Source organism: Meriones unguiculatus, chromosome 14, assembly GCF_030254825.1.
Source record: "Meriones unguiculatus strain TT.TT164.6M chromosome 14, Bangor_MerUng_6.1, whole genome shotgun sequence".
In the NCBI taxonomy this organism is placed as follows: domain Eukaryota; kingdom Metazoa; phylum Chordata; class Mammalia; order Rodentia; family Muridae; genus Meriones; species Meriones unguiculatus.
Window position 1 is genome coordinate 52,330,670 of NC_083361.1, and position 21,103 is coordinate 52,351,772.

The following is a 21,103-nucleotide window of genomic DNA, read 5'->3' on the forward strand; positions in this document are numbered from 1 at the left end:
TTTTAAAGTTCAAGGTCATCCTTAGCTACACTACCAGCTTGAGGCCAACCTGTGGTACATGAAACCAAGAAAGAAAGAAAGGAAGGAAGGAAGGAAGGAAGGAAGGAAGGAAGGAAGGAAGGAAGGAAGGAAAGAAGGGGGGAGGGAGGGAGGGAGGGAGAGAGGGAGGAAGGGAGGAAGGAAGGAGCGAGGGAGGGAAGGAAGGAAGGAAGGAAGGAAGGAAGGAAGGAAGGAAGGAAGAAAGAAAGAAAGGAAGAAAGGAAGAAAGGAAGAAAGGAAAGAAGGAAAGGAAAGAAGGAAGGAAGGAAAGAAGGAAGGAAAAGAAAGAAAGAAAGAAAGAAAGAAAGAAAGAAAGAAAGAAAGAGAGAGAGAGAGAAAGAGAAGGAAGGAAGGAAGGAAGGAAGGAAGGAAGGAAGGAAGGAAGGAAGGAAGGAAGAAAGAAAGAAAAAGTCTGTATTAGATGCAATACCCACTTTCCTTACTAGGCAACCCACATGAAGCCTTAGCTGCCCCTCAGTTACATTTTGTAGGGGGCTCTAAGTCCAATTGATCCTTGGTTAGACCATAGTCCTTGGTTGATGCTTCAGCCTCAGCAAACCCCTCTAGGCCCTGGTTAGTTGGCTTTGTTGATCTTCTTGAGGAGTTCCTGTCATTTCCAGGTATTTTTCTTTTTCCCTCCACTTTTCCACAAGACTCCCTACTCATTGCTCAATGTTTGTCTGTGAGGCTCAGCATCTATTTTGAGGCATTGCTGGGTAGAGCCTCTCAGAGGACAATTCTGTCAGGCTTCTGTCTGCAGTCTTAGCCAAGTATCATTCATAATGTCAGGGGTTGGCATTCTTCCATAGGGTGGGTCTTTGGTTGGGCTAGGCGTTGGTTGGACATTACCTCAATCTCTACTCTGTCTTTATCCCTGCACATCTTGTAGGTAGGATAAAGTTTGGATCAAAGTTTTTGTGGGTTGGTTGATGGCCTTCTCCCTCTGCTAGGAGACTTGTCTAACTAGAGGATGTCCTCTTCAGTCACTATGGCCTCTGCTGCTAGGAGTCTCTGCTTGAGTTCCCCTCATACCCTCCCAGGAGCCTAATTTATTACATATTCATGTCCATTAGTTCTGGCACCATTCGTTGAAAAGTCTCTTCTATCTTGTTGGATTCCTGTTCTATCTGTGCTAAAGGTCAGTTGTGTGCTTCCTGGTGCATTGATTCATGGATCTATCTTCACAAACTCATTGCTCTGCCCTGCCCACATCCTAAAATCAATTTACTAAGTCCTCTAATGTTTTTTTTTTCAGTATCCTTTTAGCTAACCTAACTTCTATTCTCACATATAATTTTTGAATCAGCCTTGTCAGTGTTTTAATAACAGAGATATAGATGGGGATCATCTTGAATTTATAAATCGCTAAGAATATAATTGCTTTCTTAATAGTGTTATAGCTTATAGTCTATGAAAACAGAGCATCTACCTACTTGTTTGGATTTCCCTGTCTAAATTTTGTCAACTTGAGACACTAATCTCTGTAGCATGCCCTTTTGTTGTTCACCATGTCTGTATGCACCCTGTTCCCTCTTTTCATGGCTGTGCACACCACACACACATGCAATCACATGGATCCACCCCTTTGCTTCCTTTAAAAACCCCAGTGTTCCTGAGGCTTGCCGGCATCCCATAACATCCCCCAAGCCTCTTTCATCTCTTCCCATGTCCTGACTAGGGTGATTGCCCATGATAAGTGTGTCTCCACCACCCTGCTTCTCTCTAATACTAAAGAGCATGTGAGGTACCTACTTCTTCAGCTTTTTAGACAATCAGCTTGGATACTCTTAGAAGACAGACTATGCCTGATGTGGAGTCGTGTCCGTGTCACATGGCACAGAGCAAGGGCTCAGTTAGTGAAAACCAGCTGTAGGAAAAGAATGGGAGAGGAGCTTCACAGGGTTCTTAGGGTTTTTCTCAGTGTCAATCTCTGTGACATAGCAGCCATGCAGATTACTTGGTAAGAAATAGACAATTATTGTCACCTATGGATACAGACAGTGTCCCCTGCACATATTTTTATGTGAACTTGGTTTTTGTCCTTTATGTTAGTTAATCATGCTATATAATATATATTCTCTAAATTTCTTAGAGAGATTTTCTTATTGACACCAAGAGTGCAAACTTATATGGACAATGCCTGTTCTACTTCTATTCTGTGCAGCATCCTCAAACATGTTTCCCCATGCACTTAAGAACTCAATGTCTGGCTCATGGAGCTTCCCCTCCCCCCTGAGGGAGGAGCAGCCTTGCTAGACCATAGATAAGGACATTGCAACCATCCTGAAGATACCTGATAAGCTAGGGCCAGATGGAAGGAGAGGAGGACACCCCCTCTCAGTGGACTCAGAAGGGGGCAGGGAGAAGATGAGGGAGGGAGGGAGGGAGGGAAGAATTGGGAGGGAAGGAGGGAGAGGGCTACAGCTGGGATACAAGTGAATGTATAAAATTATTTTAAAATAAAAAAATATTAAAAAAAAGAAAAGAAACATCTCAAGAAAGAAAGGAAGGAAGGAAGGAAGGAAGGAAGAAAGAAAGAAAGAAAGAAAGAAAGAAAGAAAGAAAGAAAGAAAGAAAATGCTGAGAGAATTATTGACTTACAAGGTATGTACATTAAAACAAAGCATTAGCTACTGAAAGGATGTCCTAACTGACCACACCAGTAGCCTAAAATGTTCCTGCCAGCAATGTTAAGGGGACCTGGTTCACTAGGACTTGTGGTTTTCAGACTTTCCCCTTAGCAATATGAAGAGGGACAGAAGGCAGTGGCTCTCCTGTAATTTACTGTACCTCTCCCTATTATTACTATGGCTGTTTGGATTTGAGTTGTCTTTTGGTCACTGGAATTTCCTAACAATTACACATTCGATTTTTTCACCTTATTGGGGAGTGCCAGTCATAGGTTCTTAATCTGGTTCCTTCTTTATTATGTAGTTTCCAAAAGTATCTAGAATTCTTTTACATGGTGAAGAAAAAATTGTTACACATTTTGTCACTTAAAATTTTGAGGTTTTGCTATTATGAGTTTTACTAAAGTGGCTTTTTGCTTTTTATGTCTTCTAAAGCCTTCCTGTATTAGAGGCCAGATAAAGTCTGAAACGTTCCCTTAGATCACCGTGCTTTAACGTGGCATAACTTCGTTTTCTTCTTGTCTTATCCCAGCATGGTAAGAAGGAGCTTCCTGCTCCATGTGATTGCCTAGTTACCCCCTTTCTTCCTCCAGAGACTCCACCATGCCCTGTGGCCTCAGCCCTCTGCAAGACTCTTTGCACACCAGCAAATGAGGAGTCAAAGAAAAGCTGAGATCTGGGAGGCAGTTAGGAGCCAGACCAGGAAATGGCCACATCCCATTCTACTAGCCTTTCTGGTATGGCCACATCTCTCAGCATAAGACATGTGCCGTACATTCATGAGGAGGCCCTAAGTCCACATCAGCAGGGTTTGCAGTCTACGCCACACTGAGGTCACAAGCGTGCTCATCCATACTCATCCACTGACACACTTACAGCTTTGTTTGTTTAACAAATAGTAACAACAAACAAGAAACCATTTTATTTCTTAATAAATCTCTGTAGGACTTATTGAAATGTTTATTCTTACAAGATTGCCAACTCGCTTTATGGACCATCCTGCTCTTAGGAATCCATGCATTTAGGGGTCTCTGCATCTGTCATTTTTTCAGTTAATAAAACTCTCATCCCCAAGTGACAGCAGAGTTACCCAGCTTGTTTTCACAGGACTGCCAGCACTTGGTGACGACACCAAGGAAGCTATTTAGGGATGTCACAGCTGCTACATCTGGGTTTTCTTGATGTTTCCTCATAGTCACAGGTTCATTTATCACATCTCTTGATGGGTAAAAAAGAGGAGGGTGTTTTGCATTTTCCTTTTGCAAAGAATGCAAAATGTTTGTCACACAGAACCCACCATGTTTCCTCTAGAATTTTAGGGGTTCATGGGAAAACTGGCCAACTGAATGCTTTTGGATGCAAAAAAAAAAACTGGCAGAGCATGTCTGAATCGTCTTGATTGATTGCTAACCATGGTGAATTACGTAACTGGGTATGATGCAGCCAAGAACAACAGCAAGTATAGTCGTGAAGAAAAAAGTGAGTGCATCTTAGATAGTCAGTTAAGCACATGTGCCAGGTGTTCTCCCCTTACTCAGTCATGCACATAGATCATGCAAGCACACAAGTATACAGGTGCACACACACTCACACACACACATCTCTATCTCTGTGTCTCTTTGTGTCTCTGTCTCTCTCTGTCTCTCTCTGTCTCTCTCTCTCTCTCTCTCTCTCTCTCTCTCTCTCTCTCTCTCTCTCTCTCTCCACTGCCTTAATCACCATACTTCCATGTATGATGTCAATTTAAGGAAGATAATTTTTTTTCTTTTTTTTTTTTGGAAGATAAATTTTTCTAAAGCATATCAAACCATTGACATTGCAACACAGCATTCTCATTTACAAAGTTCACAATTAAGGACTATGCAGGTGAGTTAGTTTTAAAAATCACCTAACAACAGTGTTATCATGTTTGAAGTACGAGGCTCTGTTGGGCTGCATTCATAGTTATCCTCAGCTACTTAGAGCCTTGTAGGCCACAGGTTAGACATGAGTACCTATTTCCATTTTTTTTTTCTTTATCAGAAGTGTTTTGGAGTTTCTTGCTTATCCTCTTATGTTTTATAAGCTGCTACTCAATGAAAAGCTCTGAGATGACTTCAGTCAAATGCTAGAAAAATCTGCAGCATTCACACAGTCTCCTGTCCCATATTTAAGTTCTAGACCTTGGGGAAACCTTGTTTTCTGAAAAAGAACAAAAGTGTCTTTTGCTTTTTTTGCATTCCCTTTGTTGACTCAAAGACTCTTTTGTGTTTGCTCCTAAAAAATGGATCTTTTTATTGTACTTGAAATGCTTCACTAACTAAATGGAGAAAAGTATTGATTTTTACATCTTAGTGTACCAGCTTTCCAAAGTTTTCCCTGTGTCCTATTAGTCATGAATTGCCCTGAATTTTAGTGGATTTTTATGAATGGTCTCATTATTAGTTCTGATCATTTTTGTTAGTTTAGATCTATGCTCTTTAGTAGGGAAAAGAAACTTTTCTTTCACCTCTGTATTGTTTCAAGATGGCATAAAAGCAAATGACTTTTGGCACCTTTTGAGATGATTTTTATCTCCTCAATTTTTCTTATTTTTTAATATAATTTTTATTACAGTTTATTCGCTTTGTATCCCAGCTTAAGCTCCACCCTCATCCCCTCCTAACCCCACCCTTCCTCCTTCCCTCATCTCCTCCCATGTCCCTTCCCTAGTCCACTGATAGTGGAGGACCTCCTTCCCTTCCATCTGACCCTAGCTTATCAGGTCTCATCAGGACTGTCTTTCATAGTCTTCCTCTATGGCCTGGTCAGGCTGCTCCCCCACTCAGGTGTTGGTGATCAAAGAGCCAGCCACTGAGTTCATGTCAGAGATAGTCCCTGTTCTCATTACTAGGGAACCCACTTGGATACTGAGCTGCCATGGGCTACATCTGTGCAGAGGGCCTAGGTTATCTCCATGCATGGTACTTGGTTAGAGTATCCGCCTCAGAAAAGACCCCTCTGCCCAGAATTTTTGGTTCTGTTGTTCTCCTTGTGAAGCTCCAGAGCTTTCTGTCTCCCCCTTCTTTCATAAGATTCCCTGCACTCTGCCCAAAGTTTGGCTATGAATCTCAGCATCTGCTTTAATACTCTGCTGGGTAGTCTTTGAGAGGCCCTCTATGGTAGGCTCCTGTCTTGTTCCTTATTTTCACCTTCCAAAATGGCTAAGATCAAGAATTCAAGTGACAACACATGCTGAAGAGGTTGTGGAGAAAAGATAACCCTTCTCCATTGCTGGTGGGAATATAAACTTGTACAACCACTTTGGAAATCAATCTGGTACTTTCTTTGACAATTAGGAATAGTGCTACCTCAAGATTTCAGCTATACCACTCTTAGGCATATATCCAAAAGATGCTCAAGTATACAACAAAGATATTTGCTCAACCCTTTTGTAGCAGCTTTATTCATAATAGCCAGAATCTGTAAACAACCCAGATGTCCCTCAGTTGAGAAATAGATACAGAAATTGTGGTACATTTACACAATGGAATACTATGCAGCAATTAAAAACAAGGAAATCATGAAATTTGCAGGCAAATGGTGGGAACTAGGAAAGATCATCCTGAATGAGCTATCCCAGAAGCAGAAAGACACACATGGTATATACTCACTTATAAGTGGATATTAGACATATAATACAGGATAATCATACTAAAATCTGTACACCTAAGAAGCTAAGCAAGGAGGACCCTGGGTAGATGTTCAGTCTTCATTCAGAAAGGCAAACAGGATAAACATCGGAAGAAGGTGAAATTTTTTCTTATGTCTTATCAGCATCAGAACTATGTTTGCCTACTGGTGCCAAAATAAATAATGGAGAATTTAATAAGATAAATATGTGTTTTTCTCTCATGTGAGTCTGGAATGAGACTGTCTTGTGGTGACTGCAGAATTTCCAGAACTCCTTTGCACTCAACCCTGAACCCTTCAGTTCAGCAACCTCCATTACTATGGACCCAAGACAAGAGGATCCCTGCAGCAACTGGGTCCTGCAGCTCCTAGATCCTGCAGTGCCCAGGCTTTCCTTTATCTTTGTCTGCAGCTTAGATGCATTAGTCCATTTTTCATTTTTAGCTTTGCATGTACATTTATGAGTGACGATTGTCTTAGATTATTTTTCTCACTGTTGCTTCTCGTCTAATTGTGATATCCAAAGCATTTTACTCTCATATACAAATTATATATGAAGTTAAACATTTGACTTCACTGATTTGAATGAATCACTGTTTATAGGAAAATTATAATAAAACCCCAAATGCAGGTTAAGTCTAGTGTAGATGTTCGATGGTACCAGGCTCTGTCCAAATTTTAGTGCATTTTCTCCTTTCTTTCTCTTCACATTTCACAGTCACAAGATACACATTGGACCTGTGGAAATTAGCCTCTCTTTTAAGACAAAGGGACAAGAATGAAACAGCATGGGAGTGGGCCACACTGGCTAGCCTGCTACCTTCTGCCTGGCAAACTGATGCTTTTTCATGGGCCAGACTGGATGGCATCAGTTTCCCTCAAGTGGGCATTGTTGCCAGCCAGACTTCACTCAGGTTGGAGATCTCAGGCCAGGGGACTGAATGTGTTGCCGGCTTTGACCACTCAGATGCCCCCAGAGCTGAGTGCCACCTGTCTGCGTTAGGCTGTAGGGTGGAGAGAGTGGGCAAGTTCCATCATGTGAGCAAGTACCTTCCCACTGCTTCGCCTGCCGTGCACACACAGTTCACCCTGTTATCAAGTTCTGTATCTTTGCCTCTTTCCCTAAAGCACATATGTCAGCTCTATCTCAGAAACACTCACAGCCCTTAGGATTCAGCTAAAGCCACAGATGGCTGGCTCTGCCCTTCTGCCACAACCCTTGTGGCTGGAAGCCCCTGGGCCTGCAAGACTTTCTGTACTGTTGACTTTTACTCAGACATTCTAAATCCTCCTCAAAGGCTTCTCCTAGGCCAGGGGCATGGCTCCATGATAGAGCACATTTCTGGCTTTCATGGAGACCTGTGTGTGACATCCAGTATGACAAACACCAAAACAACAATAAAATCTAAGTTAGGCCTAGAAGTGATTCAGTGGTAGAATGTTCACCCAGTCTGTACAAAGCCCTGGCTTCCATCTCTGGGACCACCCAAAAAAGACACACCCACAAAAATCTTATTTTAATTCTGATGGACATAAAAATGTTGTAAGTAATAGCATTATATTTAATCTAGTGTAAGTTAATTTGTGGTTATTTTCATTTCTACCTGTCAGAATGGAGTAAGAACTTGAGTTTAGGGTTCCCAGTCTCTTTTGTTTGATCCCTCAGCATATTCATTTAGCATTATTTAGCCAAACTCGTGGTCATAAGACAAGTAAATTATGAGCCCTCCCTCAAAAGAGGCCTACACAGAGAGAAGAAGAGGTAGGTAAGCTAGGTCAGGAGCAGCTCAGTGACAGTGGGAATCTGTGAGAGAAGCCAGACCTAGGCTGTTTTCCATTTGTACTTCAGCTGGATACAAAGCTGAATGATATGACTAGATCGATCCAAAGCTGAGGACCAGCCTACTTGGTGCATTGTTTGGCTCTAATAGGAGCCTTTGTTGAGGGCACAGTGGTCTAATTCAGACACATATTTCATACCCGTGTAACAGCTAGATTGGTGAGCCTAGAAAATGAGAACATTTATCTTTCAGAGCAAGGGAGCTGCACACATCCCAGAGCTAGCAGCCTCAAAGGCTGTGGCAAAGCTCTGCCACGGGTTTTCAAAGATGAAGTGACATATCTGGTAGTAATCTACCCTGGAAGGTGGCTTAACATAGCTGCAAGGGCATGATTCTTACAAACCAGGACTGGTGTCTTCATGCTTTGTGGCCTTAATGAATTCACTTCCATGCCCAGTCTTTCCTTCAGAACTAGTGGTTATCATTCTTTGTGGGGTTTTCTCTTTCGGAGAAGAGGAGTGGGTACTGTCTGTGTGAGTTCAAAGCGCAAAATGTGTGTGTATGTACATATGTATGTATGTATGTATGTATGTATATGCGTGTATATGTATACCACATGCATACCCGATGATAGTGGAGGTCAGAAGAAAGCATCAGATCCCGAGAACTGAAGTTACAGAGGGTTCTGAGCTGCCGTGTGAATTGAACCTGAGTCCTCTGGAAGAACAGCCAGTGCTGTTAACCATTGTGCCATCTCTCTGGCCCTTCGAGATATACATTCAACTCAGAAAAATCAAAAACTTTGTTAAGAACTACAATACTCAGTTGACACACATAACAGGGACTGGGAAGACATCGTTCACAAATGCCCCTATGATTATGAAGTTCTTCTAGGATATATTCAACAGTTGTGTAAAATTCTGTCACACCTGATGTTATTCAGAACTTGGGTTAGAGGTAAGCATAGGGAGATCACATGTGAATCAAATGAGTTTAAGAGAAAACGCTGAAAGGCAAGAGATGGCTCATCAGTTAAGAGGACCCATTGCGCTTGCAGAAGACCCAGGTCCAGTTCTCAACACACTTAAAACCATCTGTAACTCCCATGTCAATGGATCCAATGATCCTCTTCTGACCTCTGTGCGCACTACATGCATATGGTACATAAATACACGCAGGCAAAACACCATACACATAAAACGAGATGAATCTTTAGAGGAAAGGAACCACGCAAGTCTTCCATTTAAACTGGAAATACTTAAGCAAACAAATTTTATTTTATCTAAAATGTATTTCAGAGCTGCATCGACTAAAGAGTCCTATAGACACATTATGAACAATCAGGAAAACATAGACAGTGGGAAACTCTCTAGGAAATACTAGTTTTTTCAACAAACCAAAAGAAAAAAGATGGAGTAAAACTTGCAGGTTAAAATAAGTAAAACCAATTACAACCTATCACTCATTCTCAAATCCTGGCTCAAACAAGTGCGGGAACGGTTTTAACACTTGAAATCATTGCCAGCTCTGGATGTTTTTAATTATTAGTCTCTTAATTAGCATACAAAGTAATGGGTTTCCCTATGGTATTTCCATGCTACTGTTTTAATGGTCCTCTTCACAGTAGCCCCATTGCACACAAATTACTCTTTTGACCTCTCTCACTTACGACATCTTTCTACCTTCTCATGGTCACACTTTAGCTTACACACACACACACACACACACACACACACACACACATCTAGGATCTGCATATGAGAGAATGTATGTGACATTTGTCTTTCTGGTTATGAATTACTTTGATGAATATAGTGATCTCATATAGAGTGTCGTGATTTTGTTTTTCTTTATGCTGATTGAAATTCCACTGTGTGTAGGTATCACATTTTCTTTATGTGTTCACATGTTAGTAGATTTCTAAGCTGATTTTATTTCCTAGCTTTAATGAGCACTGAAGCAATAAATATAAATGTGCAAGTAATTGTGTGATAGGACCTAAAGCTTTTTTTAGAGTGTGTTCCCAGGAGTGGTATCACATGGTTATCCCAGCTGTTCACATGGTAGTTCTAGCTTTAGTAATTTGGGAAGCCTCAACACAGATCTTCACAGTGGCTGTACCACTTTACATGCCCAATAGTGGCTACTGACTCCTCTTTCCCCACGTCCTCTCCAGCATTTGCTGAGACATGTTTTCTTGATGACAGCCACTGTGGCTGGGGTGAGATGGAATCCCAAAGTGTTTTTAATTTGTGTTTCCCCAGTGGCTCAGAATGTTGGACACTTTTAAAACCATTTAATCGAGACACTGGTGCTTTTTGCTTTTGAAAACAGTCTTCTCCATTATCTCATTTATTGACTAGGAGATTTAGTATTTTTTTATGTTTAGGTATGAAGTTCTTTATATATTCTTGATAATAGCCATAGTTAATGAAGAGCTTTTTATTCCATTCTGCGGCTGTCTCCCTCTGCTGATAGTTTTGTTACTGTGCAGCAACTTTTAGAGCCCAGAAACTTTTTAGAGTCCATTTGTTAATGATCATGAGATTATTTTCTGTGCTGGAGTCTTTTTCGGGGCCCTGCTGCGCCTATGTTTTGAAGTATCTTCCCTACGTTTTCTTCGAGCAGCTTCAGAGCTTCAGGTTTTTTACCTGCTTTGAATTTGTTTTTTGTACAAGTGAGAGATAGGGTTCTAAGTTTATTCTCCACATGAATACACAGTTTTCCCAGTACCCTTATCGAAGATTCTTTTATACTAGTGTATATTTTTGACACCTTTGTCAAAAAGTAGATAGCTCTAACTGTGTGGATTTATTTCACTGTTTTTGTACCAGAACCAAGGCTATCTTTGTCTTGTTATAGCCTGTAGTAATATTTAAAGTAGGTATTATGATACCCAGCACATTTTTTTGTTTGGTTGTAAGGGACCTTTTATATTTTTATATGAATTTTATTAATTTTTCTAGTTCCATGAAGAATGGTGTTAGAATTTTGATAGAACTGCATTGATCTCTATATTATTTTTAGTCATATTGCTATTTTTATTATGGAAAATGTGTTTATTTTAAAATTAATTTAGAAATAGAAAACATGGTAGAAGGGGAAAGGAAAGAAAACCACAAAGTAAAAAAGCAAATTTTTACTTCATGAGCTTCTCACACCCTCACTTGTTGACTGGTTCCCAAGATGAGAAAGTATTCAGCCACCCACAATAATATTATTTATAGGTATATGATGCCAGTTTTGCAAAGAAGCCATTGAATCCCATTATAGAAAATCCTACTGCTGTGGCAATGACAATTTTCTGGAATTCTTTTTTTTTTTTTCAGTTCTGATACATCTTTTAACCAGCCAAATTGCGTCCTTTGATGATGTGCCAACATTGCTCAACAACTGCGTCACCTGTTCTGTGACTGTTCGCAGGATGGTGGTTTGAGAAGCAATATTGCCATTTTCACAATATCAGCTCTGCTAATCCGTGAGCATGGAAAGCCTCTTTCCTCTGGCTAGTGTGTCACGCAATTTGCTTTTCCAGAGTCTTAAAGTTTGAGCTCTTTCACTTCCTTGGTTAGAATTATTCCATAGAATTTTTGAATCTCCTATGAAGGAGATACTTTTCCTGATTTTTGTCTTGGCAATTGGTTGGTGCTGATTAGAAAAACTATTTACATGTGTATGTAGGTTTTGAATCTACCTACTTCACACAGTGTACTTATCAGATCTAAGAGTTTGATGGCATTCCCCGGACCTCTTACATAGTGTCATGTTATATGCGAATATGAACCCTGGGGCTTCTCCTTTTTATTTCTAAACCCTGCTGTTTCTTTCTCTTGTCTCATCGCTCTAGCTAAGACTGAGATGAATAAGATGGAGAGATCAGGCACCCTTGTCTCACCCCAGTCTTCAGAAGAAGTGCTGTCAGCTTCCCCCCGTTTAGTAATGTTGGCCAGAGCGCTGTCACTTATAGCCTTTATTTTACTGATGTATGTTCTACACCTTGTTTGTTAATGATTTTTGTAGGGAAAGCAAGTTAAACCTTGAGAAATGCCTTTATTGCTTGTGGTTTCTGTCCTTTGGTCTATTTATGTAGTGTATTACATTTGTTGATTTCCTATGTTGAACCACTTCTCATCCCTTGGATGAAGCCAATTTGATCGTTGTGTATACATCTTCCTAATGGCTTTTTAATTAAGTTTTACAAGTAGCTATTGAGAAACTTTACATCTGTGTTAGTTAATCAGCTAAGCTGGTTTTTAGAGGGTTTTTCCTGTTGTGTTTTTCTCTGGGTTTGGTCTGGGTTATACTAGCTCTATAAACGGAGTTTAGCAGCGTTCTCTTCAATTTGTGTTCTGTCTTCCTTTAAAGCTCAGTAGGATTCAGTAAGATTCAGGAGTGAATCTGTCTGGTCCCAGGCTTTTCTTTGGAGGAAAGCTTGTAATCACTGCTTTAATGTCATTGCTTGCTGTGGGTCTAAGTTGATACCTCTTTGATCAAATCTCAGTAGATTATGTGTTTTAAAGAATTTATCCATCTCATAGATTTTTCATCATCTTGGAATTATATTTTTAAAGTTCTCTCTAATATCTTCTGGACTTAATCAGAGCAACTACTCCTCTTTTGGTTCTGATATTTTTCTTTTGTATTTTATGTATTTATGTATTTGTTTATTTAGGTTAGTGTAGCTAAGATTTGTCAGTCAAACTTACATCCTTTTTAAAGAACTCTTTAGTTGATTCTATGTATTGTTATTTTAATCTACATTTTTGTAACTTCTGCCTTAATATTTACTTCTTGATATCTATTGCTTTGAGTTTGCCTCTCTTATTTTTCTATGACTTTCAGTAGCATCATTAGGTTATTTATTTGTGATGTATCTGGTTTTTTAATGTGAGCATGTATGTCTATGAATCTTCCTCTTAGAACTCTTTGAACTATGTGCCAGAGGTTCAAAGTTCTGTTGTCATTTTCCTACTCTCTGAATATTAATTGCCCTGGAAATTTATTGTTAATTTTTAAGTGAGATAGTATTTTTGTGGTTATGCTTTAAACTCTTTTTTTAATTTTATTTACCATTATCTTATGTGCACTGATATTTTGCCTGCATGCCTATGTGAGTAGAGTGTCAGATCTTGGAGTTACAGACAGTTGTCATGTGGGTGCTGGGATTTGAACCCAGGTCCTCTAGAAGAGCAGTCAGTGCCCTTAACCACTGAGCCATCTCTCCATCCCCTGTTTTAGACTCTTTTACAAAAATACTTATCAACTTGTGGATGAAATATTAGAAGAGTGGTTTTTTTGTTTTGTTTTGTTTTGTTTTGTTTTTTTAATGAAGCAAAAGGAATATGATTGGAAGTATGGAAGAATAAGATTAGCTTTAATGTCTCTGACTTGAACTCAGTGGCTGGCTCTTTGACCACCTCCCCCTGAGGGGGCAGCCTTACTAGGCCACAGAGGAAGACAATGAGACCTGATAGGCTAGGGTCAGATGGAAGAGGAGGAGGACCTCCCTTATCAGTGGACTGGGGAAGGGGCATAGGAGGAGAAGAGGGAGGGAGGGTGGGATTGGGAAAGGATGAGGGAGGGGGCTACAGCTGGGATACAAGTAAATAAATTATAATAAATAAATATTTTTTAAAGATTAGCTTTAAATTGATTATTGTCATAATTGAATGGTCCATTGATGTTTATCATATGTTCTTTTGTCTACTTTCAGGCATATTCAAAGTTTTTCATTGAAAAATATTTTAGTTACATTTGGGGGGCACACATGTTCTATGAGATGTGTGTGGAGGTCAGAGGGCAATCAATATAGGAGGAGTCAGTTCCCTCCTTCTACCAGGGGTTCTCAAGGATCAAACTCAGGTTGTCAATTTTGGCCAAATGCACCTTTGCCTGCTGGCCCCTGGAAAAATAGTTTTAAAATGTATACAACACTATTTTCTTTACTCTGTTCTTCACTTTACATATCTGAGTTCAAAAGTATAGGAACTGAATTGTACCCGTAATACTAGCACTTGCTAGTGCTCAGGGGGTCAAGACAGGAAAATGAGAGGCTGAAAGGCAGCCTAGGCTATATTGTGAGGATCTTTCTCAGAAAGAAACCAAAACACACGGAAGAGAAGGGAAAAGAGGACAAGAAGGAATGAGGGAGGGAAGGAAGATAATAGTATGTTTGGAGCATGAAATGACATTTACAATTTTTGTTTGTTTGTCTTTCAAGACAGGGTCCTTAGAACTTCCTCTGTAGACCAGGCTGACCTTCAACTCACAGAGATCTGCCTGTCTGTCCCTCCTGAGTGCTGAGATTAAAGGCATGTACTACCACTGTCCAGTAATTTTCAATTTTTAGTGTCCCAATTTCTGTGTGTATTGATCCACCCTGTCCTGTGCTCTAGGAGCTGGCCTGGCACAGGACCAGTGGTCCCTGGATCAAAAGCAGTTCCTCAGTCCATCCCATCTGCATCTACTGTACAACTGGAAGGAACTCAGAACCCACACATGTGCCTCCTTACAAACCTTGGCCTGGAGCTGCCCATCATTGTTTCTAAAGTTCTCTCTAGTTTCTATAGAAGCAACTAATCATTTATAAAATGAGCTTTACCAAGAAAAAGATTTTAAAGAAGAAAAAAGGCCAGATGTTGCTATAACCACTTTTGTTTGATTCTCAAGCAGTCCTGTCTTTTGTCATCTCCCCAGACACTCTGCCTGTTCCTTCTGCCTTTCTGTCTCATCTCCCTCCTCACTCAGGGCTTTTTAGTTTGAGTTTTCTGGATACATTGCCTTGTTGCAGCCAAAATTACTCAAAGACCCATATGTGTCCCTAGCTGTAGCGTGTGGAAGCTTGCTTTGAAGTGGATCATGCACATTGGACACTTTGCCAGCCTCATGCCCCTTCATTCCAAGGCTCTCCTGATTTTCCTCTAAACTAAGACAGCAAGTGCCCTCTAAGCTTTATCTTGTTGATGTGACATGCACAGAAACCTGTCACTGAACTTGTCCCAAGTCACAGAATGGAGCCAGCAGATGCCTGGAATGTAAGATGTTGACATCTGAGCTTAGATGCCATGGATCCCACAATGTCTGTGCATCTGTGAGCCTCTCACCAGAATGGGCTCCCCCATTGCAGAGAAGGATAGATTGAAGCATGTGTCACCATTTTTTATATGTTGCTCTTCAGAGTAAGAATGTACATATATAGTGATAGAGCAAAAATCCTTAATATTAGATAGCTATTTGCTTCAAATCTATATCCCTAATGTGATATAGGGTATGTTTATGAAACATCGTTTTCTTTCATTCTTTCAGCAATTTTGAGAGGCAATGCTGTTCTTAGCTTCATTTTTCAGAAAAGAAAGCAAGGCTTCTTGGAGCCACTCACTTGCCCAAATCAGGCAGTTAAGATATAGTAAAGGTTCACACTGGTGAGCCATTGGCCTCCAGCCTATGCTCCACCCCAGGGCCTTTCCTTGACTCTAAGACTAAGCTACACTCCAAGCCCGTGCTTCCCTAGCCCTTCATGCCTGTGCTCTGTGGGTCACATCATCAGAAAGACCTACCTGAGTCCTGCTCCCCACTGATTTGGACAGCCATCACTTGAAGGTGGCAGTCTCTGAGCATATCTCTGCATCAACAAGAATGTAAACCCCTAGGCTGCCTCCCAGCATCAGTCAGCAATTCTGGATGAGTTCTAGCACCTACCAGGCCCTAGAGTCAAAGGCTCATGCCTGCATTGAAAATGGCCCTCTTTGCCTCTGAAAGAATCTACTGACCAGGGTATTGAGGCAGATGCTGAGACTCATAGCCAAACTTTGGGCAGAGTGCAGGGAATCTTATGAAAGAAGGGGGAGATAGAAAGGTATAGGAACTCCACAAGGAGACCAGTAGAGCCACTCCAACCAAGGACCATCATGGAGAGGACCTAGATCCCCCTGCTCAAAGGAAGCCCATTGGCTGCTCAATTTCCAAGTGAGTTCCCTAGTAAGGGGTACAGGAGCTGTCTCTGACATGAACTGGCTGGCTGGCTCTTTGGTCACCTCCCCCTGGGGGGTGCGGCCTTGCCAGGCCACAGAGGAAAACAATGCTGCCAGTCCTAATGAGACCTAATAGGCTAAGGTCAGATAGTAGGGGAGGAAGACCTCTCCTATCAGTGGACTAAGGGAGGGGCATGGGAGAGAAGAGGGAGGGAGGGAGGGTGGGACTGGGAGGAGATGAGGGAGGGGCTACAGCAGGGATACAAAGTGAATAACTTGTAATAAATAACAAATAAATAAATAGAAAAAAGACACAGAAAAAAAAAGAAAATTATCCTCTTCTGATCATCAGTATATATTTCCCCATTTCTTTTATCATTTTTAAAATATCATGTATCTGTACTGTATCTATATAATTTTCAACCCTCCCATGCCACCCTCAAATTCATGCCCTGTTTTGTTTCATTATTTCCTATCTATAATATAGTATATATTGTGTGTATAAATATATAAATGAGTAAATACATAAATACAACCTACTGAGTCCACTTAGGTTGCTCATTTGTATCACTGTGGGGCTTGTCACTCAGTGTTTGGATAACTAATGCATTACTGGGGAAAGCCTGATTCTTTCCCTCTCTGTAGTCAATCATTCCCTCTCTGTAGTCATCACTTAGAAGTAGGCCTTTGTGAGATTTCCTCAGTCTACTTGGGTGTGTCAATTGGTGTTGCCATTGGCTGGCCTTGTTTAAGCAACCATATTGTCGAGATTTCATGGGAGGGGCTTTCCTGTCATGTCCAGAAGGTACCATCTCACAACAGATGTCCCGGTCTTCTGGCTCTTACAATCTTTCTATCCCACTATATTCCATTAGTCTTAGTTACAGGGGTTCTTGTTAATCCAATAGATGTAAGGAGAAAGACCACTGACCCAAATAATGGCCAAATTAATTGAAGCAAGCAATTAGTTAATTTTTTTTACCTGTGTACAAGGGCTATCTCTACGTTAAGGGGGGGGTGGATCCAAGAGATCAGCATTGTACATGGGTAAGATAGGGGTTTTATAGCTCAGAAGGAAGGGGTTTCAAAATGGGAGGTTCAGCTGGCAAATGGGCAGTGTTACAGAAGCAGAACATGAGCATAACAAGTTGCTCATAACAACCTCCTGAAATAAAGACATGGTTGCAAAGTGGTCAGAATAAGGTAGTCATAACAATGTGATTAGAAAAACCTTTTGAAACAAAGGCATGGTTGCCATTTCTTGGAATGCACAGTAGAGAACCATCTGTCGTAAAGGTTACAGGTGTGGCATAAGCAAGCCATTGAGAAACAGATTTAATCATAAACAGGAATGAATATAGTTTGTCTTTACTATAAAATGGCTTTCCAGCCCAAAATAGAGGCAAGCTGGTTTATCGTTCTGTTGGAAACATATTCACTGGGGCTGGGCACACTGAGGTCAGTTGTTCTCTGCATTTTGGGCAGTTAATTTCTACAGCGGTCTCTATCTACCTCAAACAGAAGCTTCTTTGATGAGGGATGAACGCTAAACTTGTCTGTAAGTATAAGGTTAAGTATTAGGCAGTTAGCAATTATACTGGCTTGGAAAAGTGGAAAGTAGCGGGGGTAAGTTCTCTACATTCTGTGACTCAACCGGCTTAACCAGCCATAGTCAGCTAGGTTTATAGTATGAAGCAAGAATTCTCTCCTACTGAGATAGCCTTAAGTCCAATTACATAGCTGTTGGTTACTACCAAGATATAAGCTCCACTACTGTACCTTTAAGGATATCATAATGTGGTGGTCATTGTTGTGGTTCATAGGCAGCACAGCTGGGCAGGACCATTGCTTGCTTTCTTCCCTTGCATATCATCTTCCTGAATGATGAAAACTAATCTGTAAGGAGGAGGATTTCAGGTCATATCCAGCTAAGTTCTGCCAAGTCTTGGAGGACTTACCTTCAAATTCTGACAATTTACAATGTACGTGAACATTGATGAACTTATGCTAAGTGAAATGACCTAATCACAAAAAAAGACAAATACTGTGAGAGTTTACTTATAGGAGTAACTAGTCAAATTCATAAAGATGGGCAATAAAATGGAAAGAAATAATAGGGAGATGGTGTTTAGTGGCACCAGTTTCCATTTAGGAGAATGAAATGTCCTGGAGGAAAGCTGCATCTAATGTCACTGAACTGTATGGTTAAAGTGGTAGCTCAGATTAAATGTACTGATGGATCCAGAAATTACTAGCAAGGTTTAGAATGGTTTTATTCAGTGAACATGATCCCAGGTGCTTGCCAAAAGGAAGCTGAGACCATCTTTTCTTGCCAGCATCCACTAGTTGGAACTGGTGATTGGCTGGCCAGGAAGGGCCTGTGGCAGCCAGGATGCAAAGGACCTGCCTCTAGCAACCGGCCCTGCCTTAAATGCAGCTTCTTTTGACAACGAAGAAAGCACAGGAGAGGAAATAACATGCCCTGTGCTCTTATTTATCCCCAGGTGGCAGTGACAGAAGAGGAGAGTCTTGCGGCTGAAGCTGCGGTGCATGAGGCAAAGGAAGAAGGAGTCTCCTAACTGGTACCACATACATCAGGTCAGTCATTTCTTCATTTTTAGCCACACCAATGAACTCTTACTCCCAAGTAGGAGCCCCAAGTAGATAGGACAGTACATATGGCTAGCTCTGAGATTATGACCTCTTGCTGGAGACCTCAGTCCCCACATCCCAGGCATTGGGAGTTCGTATCTTCCCTTCTCACAGCAGTGAATACCCTGTCACAGGCAGCCAAATGAAGCCAGTTTACCTAGCTTTAAAGATGCAAAACCTGCTCTCTGAAAACTCCCACTCCGTTGTTATAAGAGAAAGAGGAGAAGAGGCTGTTCATCAACAACACCATGCAGTATGTAAAAAATAATCACATACTTGGTATGAAATTGTGCATCATCTGTCCTGGCATCAGTGAACTTCCCATAAAGGCCCACACAGTGATAGCTTTAATTCTGTGGGCTTCACAGTCTCTGCCACTCAGCCATGTGCTTATATCTGACTTCCACTAAAATTTTATGTATAAAGACAGAGGGACACATTTGGCCATCATCTACATGATACTGGATGTATCTGTACTTTATCAGCCCTCACTGGGAACACAAGTCGCTCTGAAACTACTTCTGCCAGGTGACACACACCCAAGGACTGCTTTCTCCAGTTGCTTCAAGCACCCATGCAAGTCCCTCTGCCTACAGCTGTTCTGCTCAGGACATGTGACATCCTGTGAATGCAGTGGGGTTGTCACTGTGAATGTGAAAACTCAAGGAGGCATCAGATATTTTAGCAGTCATCATGAGTAAGTCCAGTCATCCAGGACTGAACCCCGAGTATCTCTTAATAGCCAGCAGATTAGGCTTCAGCATATTGGAAAACACAGTAGTCAGATCCCAGTGTTCCATCTCACAGTGCGACAGAGGACTGATGTATTAGGTAGACTTTGATGATGTAACATCATGCATGTAAAGAAATAGAATTATTCAAAATCTAATTCAGTGTCCATCCCATTTGTCTTTCTAAGTGAGGATTGATCATCTTACCCTGGGTCCTCCTTCTTGTTTAGCTTCTTTAGGTATACAGATTTTAGTGTGTTCCCTGGTAAGGGGAACAGGGACTGTCTCTGACATGAACTCAGTGGCTGACTCTTTGACTTCCCTCTCCCCCACGAGGTAGGAGCAGCCTTGCTAGGCCACAGAGGAGGACATTGCAGCCAGTCCTGATGAGACCTGATAGTCTAGGGTCAGATGGAAGTGGAGGAGGACCTCCCCTATCAATGGACTTAGAGAGAGGCAGGGAGGAGATGAAGGAGGGAGGGATTGAGAGGCAATGAAGAAGGGGGCTACAGCTGGGATACAAAGTAAATAAACTAATTAATATAAAAAATAAAAATTTAATTAAAAATATAATTCAGAACTGTACAACAGAGGTGGTAGGGATTTCTTCAGCCTCTGGGACTCTGAGGGGTGTGTGTGTGTGTGTGTGTGTGTGTGTGTGTGTGTGTGTGTGTCACACATCCCTCTAGTCCTTTGCATGGTGAGATGCCCTTCTCTTGTTTCCTGCAGATGGATGGTCTCTAGCCTGATTGCAAACCCGCCCTCGGCTGAGTGCTGGGCAGCACTTCTACATGATCCTATGACGCTTGATATGGACGCAGTCCTGTCAGACTTTGTTCGGTCCACGGGGGCAGAACCTGGTCTGGCCAGAGACCTGCTGGAAGGTATGTGGACCTCACTGTGCCCAAACCCCCCATTCAGGCTTGGCCATCTCACAGCAGGGAAAGAAGATAAGAAGGTCCTCATTGCCTGACAAACTTGTCACTTGGACAGCATGTGGCTACTTTTGAAGTAAAACAAAGTGTTAATGTTGGGGATGGAATTCTTTTGTTTTGTTTTGCTTGTGGTTTTTTGGGGCAGGACATGGATCACCAACTGTTAACATGCAGACAGAGGTACTGGTGCACGCATCCAGGGAATGAGGCCAACTAACAATAATCATTTTTTTTAGAGTACAGTATACTCAATGAAGTAGAAATTCCAGAACATTCAAGAATATACTTTTCCTGGAGACCACCTCTTCATAACTTTGTCTTAGCTGAGACACAAATGTCTTAGGCCAAAGTTATCAGTGGAAAAACCACCTAGAGGCATTGAAATCAAAGTGAACCTTCAGGTTTTCCCAGCAGAGCTCCTGCGACAAGGAAGGCGTGTGTGTATGTGATATTTCTGCAGCTCTATTTAGCTGTACTTATCAGCGACTGGAATTAACCTCTGTTCTTCCTCTTGAGTGATGATGCTGCTGAGGCAAAGAACAGTAAAACTCTGGTCTCTGCTGCTCAGGACATTCGAGCATGGGGAGGCAAGTGCCGTCTTTTCAAGACTCCTCTGCCCCAGATGCATGAATTGCAGTTTGTGGAGTTAGGAACCATGAAGCATTATAAGTAATTCTCAAGGTCAGTTAGAGAAAACTGCATTACTAGACATTT

At 41.4% G+C, this 21,103-nt stretch overlaps 1 protein-coding gene across 9 annotated transcripts in view; it reads left to right on the forward strand.

Annotated features, from left to right (window-relative positions):
* The window catches only part of Otud7a (OTU deubiquitinase 7A), a 313,145-nt gene that overhangs the window by 176,124 nt on the left and 115,918 nt on the right, over positions 1-21,103 (forward strand). For all 9 annotated transcript variants that reach the window (XM_060367259.1, XM_060367261.1, XM_060367260.1 and 6 more), the window contains 2 exons: positions 18,576-18,669; positions 20,184-20,338. In XM_060367259.1, the coding sequence (XP_060223242.1) occupies positions 20,188-20,338 (151 nt within the window). In that variant the 5' untranslated portion in view covers positions 18,576-18,669; positions 20,184-20,187. The remainder of the gene's footprint in view (positions 1-18,575; positions 18,670-20,183; positions 20,339-21,103) is intronic.